Source organism: Argentina silus (assembly GCF_951799395.1).
Source record: "Argentina silus genome assembly, chromosome: 18".
NCBI lineage: Eukaryota > Metazoa > Chordata > Actinopteri > Argentiniformes > Argentinidae > Argentina > Argentina silus.
Window position 1 is genome coordinate 7,477,548 of NC_139672.1, and position 5,000 is coordinate 7,482,547.

At 46.7% G+C, this 5,000-nt stretch overlaps 1 protein-coding gene across 1 annotated transcript in view; it reads left to right on the forward strand.

Annotated features, from left to right (window-relative positions):
* The window catches only part of LOC310819004 (receptor-type tyrosine-protein phosphatase S-like), a 44,284-nt gene that overhangs the window by 7,933 nt on the left and 31,351 nt on the right, over positions 1 to 5,000 (forward strand). The window contains exon 3 of the mRNA XM_083690170.1: positions 4,625 to 4,735. Coding sequence (XP_083546296.1) covers positions 4,625 to 4,735 — 111 coding nt within the window. The remainder of the gene's footprint in view (positions 1 to 4,624; positions 4,736 to 5,000) is intronic.

Below are 5,000 nucleotides of genomic sequence, written 5' to 3' on the forward strand. Positions count from 1 at the left end.
CTTCTTTTTTAAAAAAATATATATATATGTTTCTCTGTCTCTCCATCCTTCCTTTTTTTTTAAAAGAAAAAGAAAAAAAAACTAAAACGTTTGTTGTTTTCCAAATGTAGTCGTTGATCTGAACTCAAAGATACTGTATCAATGTGCACAGGTATAAAGGTATAAACACAAACAAATAAACAATAAACAAAAACTAAATGTGACAAGCCCCCCCCCCCCCCCCCCCCCCCAATCCCAGACTAGATGTTAACCACACACGAACATGAATCAGAAGACAGACGTGAGGCTGTCAGAGGCACCTCTAAACAAAACTACCGTTTTGTCTTCTTCTTGTTTCTCTCCCCTGTCCGGCAGCCTTCGGTGAGTATGACTCTAACCATGGCCTTGCACAGACCCTTAGGACCTAAAGACAACACCACTCTAGCAGTGGTTCCCAAATGGTGGGTCTGGGGCAGCCCGCTGGTGGGTCACAGTTGGGTCCCAGCTAAAGTTTGGCTAAAGAAATCTAAATATATATATATATATATTTATAATATTATGTTTTTGTTTAATCTGGTGGGTCGCTAAGAACATTTTGAAAAAAGGCCTTCGTTGGGTCGCAAATCACAACGTAAAACAGTTTGAGAACCACTGCAGTGTCCCTTTAAAAAAAAAAAAAAAAAAAAAAAAAAAAAAACCTGACTTAAAGTCTCTTTAAGGCTTCTCTCAGCCCCCCTTTTCGCCCTGCCTCCCTCTGGTCCCTTCCCTCTCCTCTCCTGAGTGTTTCTGCATCTACAGACACACATCCATCATCTCCCTGAGGGGCAGAGCATATGGACCTCGACCAAATCCCCAAGTCTGCCAGACGTCCCCATACCTCGAGAGTGGCATGTCTTTCTGGGGCCATCTGTTGTGTCGATCTAGCTCTATACGCAGAAGGAGAACTCTGCAGGAAAGATCGAGCCTAGTCATCTGGGATTGACGCCTCCAATTTCTTTTTTAATGTATACAGTGAGATATACAACAACAGATGGAGCAAAATATGGAGTCGGCTGCTCCATTTTAGACCACTTTTGATGATGGAAATGTCTGGCAAACATAGATTTTCGCAGTGAGCCTGTCCCTTTAAAACTGCATCTTGGATTATTGTTCCAGTTTTGGATTAGCGCAGTGTGCTCTTACATCCCTCCCTTTAGGTGTGAGGGGAATATTAAATATGCAAATCCATATTCCACTCAGGACCTAGATTAACTCTAAAACAAAGCATAAAACAGAAACAAATTGTCAGTTTGTTGCTATTTCTTGTAGCAGTGGCAAACAGGGAATGGATGTTTGTCTTCTACTTATTTTGGGAACCCCCCTCCCCACCCCCGCCCTCCCCTCAGATGCATTCACTGTCTCAGTTGCCTGCGGATGCCAAAAGTCTCATGTTCCCTCCTTTCCTAGCATCCTTTCCTTCAACTGCAACTGCTTAGAAAGATTGGACAATTGAAAGGGAATTCTTCTCATAGGCTTTCTCCACATGACTTCAACCAACTGTCCTGAGTTTTCAGATCGGTGCAAAGGAAGAAAATGAGAATAGGAAGCTCGAATAGGAAGCCACTGTAGGAGACGAGGAAAGGACAAGAAGCCAGTGTAGGAGACTAGGATAGGTCAGGAACCACTGTAGGAGATTAGGATAGGACAGGAACCACTGTGGGAGACTAGGATAGGACAGGAACCACTGTGGGAGACTAGGATAGGTCAGGAACCACTGTGGGAGACTAGGATAGGTCAGGAAGCCACTGTAGGAGACTAGGATAGGTCAGGAAGCCACTATAGGAGACTAGGATAGGTCAGGAAGCCACTGTAGGAGACTAGATGAGGACAGGATGTCTATATGACTATAGGGATGAACCCTGGGTGCTAGTTTGACCTAGATGGATTTCAGGCTCCTATCATCAGCTATTATCATATGATCTACTGAGCACCACAACACAGAACAGCGCACCAGACCCTCCCCCCGTTTTACAGCCACAGCAGCTTAGCTTAGTGAGCTGAGCTCTCATCCTTATGGGCTGTCAAACGTGACTCGGGGGCTTCTTAGCGACGCACAGACACATTAATAAACGCTCTGCTTCCGTTAGTGTCTGTTTCTCCTTTTCACAAGCCGTGTCTTGGTTTCCCCATCTTCAACTGTCCCTAATTTTCGGTTTTCCTATTGTGTGTTTGTGTCTATCTATTTGCAGGTGTGTGCGCGTGTGTGTGTGCGCGTGTGTGCGCGTGTGTATGCGTGTGTGCATGCGTGTGCATGTGTGTGTCTGCATGCGTATCTGTCTCTGTCTGGGTGTGGATGTAGGGTAGGAGGGGGTTGCGTAAACAAAGTTCCACTCAGAGAGAGTGTCTACCGCTGCTGGAGGTTAGTCTGAGCTGTCTGAGCCGGCTTTCACCCCCATCACTTCACCTATCCAGCTCCCTCTGTTTTCCTCCCTCTCTTTCCCTCTCTCTTTCTCTCCTTCTCCCTCTCTCCCTCTGTCTTTTCTTCTCCCACTCTCTCCTCTAAAGCTGTGCTTGCTGCTCGGATAATGTATTCCTGTACCGTCGGGACATGAGGGAGAGAGAGAGGGAGAGAGGGAGGGAGAGAGAGACGGAGGGAGGGAGGGAGAGAGAGACGGAGAGAGGGAGAGAGGGAGGGAGGGAGGGAGGGAGAGGGAGAGATATGCCTCGTTTGCCTTTCATGTATCTGCAGAAGAGAAGCGAGGAGTTGTCAGCTGCAGCTAGCAGAGCGGAGAGCGTCAGCTCAATAAACACACACGCCCACACACACACACACACACACACACAGACACACACACACACACACACACACACACACGCATACACACGCTCACGCACACATACACACGAACGCACACGAACACACACACACTCACTCACTAACAAGACAAACTTTCATTGCCTCGAGTACCTGGAGTAACTTCTGCCTTTCTAAGTTTCAAGATCAGCTGTTGTCTAGTCCTTTGAATGACACCCACCTACACTCTGTCTCTATCTCTCACACACACACACCCACCTACACTCTGTCTCTCTCACACACACACACACACACACACACACACACACACACACACACACACACACAATAAAACACTTTCTGTCAGAGTGTAGAGTCTGATTTGTAGCTATGCGTTTGACTGAGCAGGTACCTTATTAGATACAGTAAAGTATTGGAGAAGGTGTGTGTGTGTGTGTGTGCGTATGTGACTGCTTGTGTGCATGCGTGTGCACTGGGTCGATGATATGAGCGTCCAGTATCTAGTGCTGTGGCTCAGTGAGTCACCAGTCAGATCATCCTCTCTCTACACAGATACACACCGTGTTAGAGGAATGTCCACCCTGTCAAACATACTCTCTGTTATTGTCCTGTTCTACTCATTTCAGTCACAGTGCTCTAAGCCTGTGAGGGTCTTAAAGCAGCTGTCTCTCTGTGTGTCATGGTGCTTTAAGTCTATATGCCTGTGTGTGTATGTGTGTGTGTGTGTGCTGCCTTGTCTTGTCACGGTTTGATGTTGTTCACCCTGCTGTGTGTTTTAGCTGGGTGTAATCCCTGCTTTTGTCTTTTCTCGTATGTCTCCATGTTGAACAGACCGTTTCTGATAAGGTGTGTGTGCCTGTGTGTGTGCCTGTGTGTGTGCCTGTGTGCCTGTGTGTGTGCCTGCTGTGTGTGTGTGCCTGTGTGTGTGTGCCTGTGTGTGTGTGTGTGTGTGTGCCTGTGTGTGTGTGTGTGCCTGTGTGTGTGTGTGTGTGCCTGTGTGTGTGTGTGTGCCTGTGTGTGCGTGTGTGCCTGTGTGTGTGTGTGTGTGTGTGTGTGCGTGTGCCTGTGTGTATGCGTGTGTGTTTGCCTCGTCAACTCAACAGCAGGAGCTTAAGAGAGAGGGTGCTTTAGGTGGTAAAATACTGCAAGAAAAAACAATGATATACAACAATCACAACAACAACATACTTGACTTGCCTACAGGGATACTTGTGAATAATAACATGCTTTAAGGAGACTTGTTCTATGAGAGAGAAGACTAACAAAGCAGTGAAGTTGTTAGGGTGGGGGAACTGAAAAGCTTCCATGTCGAGTGCTCTCTTTGACTCCAGATCTGCCTTAAGGGAACTCCTGGCTGTGGAGCTTCTGTCATGGATTCTGTACCGCAGAAATGAGCCACAATTGAGATATGGATCCCTATGAGTCATCATGGCTTAGCTGATAATTATGGAGGAACCAGAAATAACTCCCGCATTAAAGGTTTCCGGTCACAATTTGGTGATGCATGATTGTTGTTGGGTTCTTTTTGTTTGCTGTGGAAATGTTGTCTGAAGGTATCATTAATAACACAAGCTTTTCTTTTCTTTTCGCTCTCTTCTTTCTCTCTCTCTCTTTTTTTCTCTCTCTCTCTCTTTTTCTCTCTCTCTCTCTCCCTCCCTCCTCCTCCCTCTCTCTCTCTCTCTCTTTGTCTCTCTCTCTCTCTCTTCCTCCCTCTCTGTCTCTCTCTGTCTCTCTCTGTCTCTCTCTCCCTCCCTCTCTCTCTCTCTCTCTCTCTCTCTCTCTCTCTCTACCTCTCTCTCTCCCTCTCTCTCTCTCTCTCTCTCTCTCTCTGTCTCTCTCTCCCTCTCTCAGGAGCGTTGCAGATAGAGAACAGTGAGGAGACGGACCAGGGGAAGTATGAGTGTGTGGCCACTAACTCTCAGGGAGTACGCTACTCCTCCCCAGCCAACCTGTATGTGCGAGGTAGGAACTCACTCCAGAGTGAACCACACACACACACACACACACACACACACACACACACACACACACACACACCATGGCCAGTCTCTGGTGTGAAGCTGCTTGGTCGATTGGCACATCAGACTACTAACAACTGCTAGTCCATACACTCTTTACATGTTGCATTTTTTTTTTTTAAATTATTATTATTAAATTATTTTTTATGAATTCCCCTTCAACAAAACCATCACGGACAGCTACGGTGGCTGGTAAAGCCCAAATGATG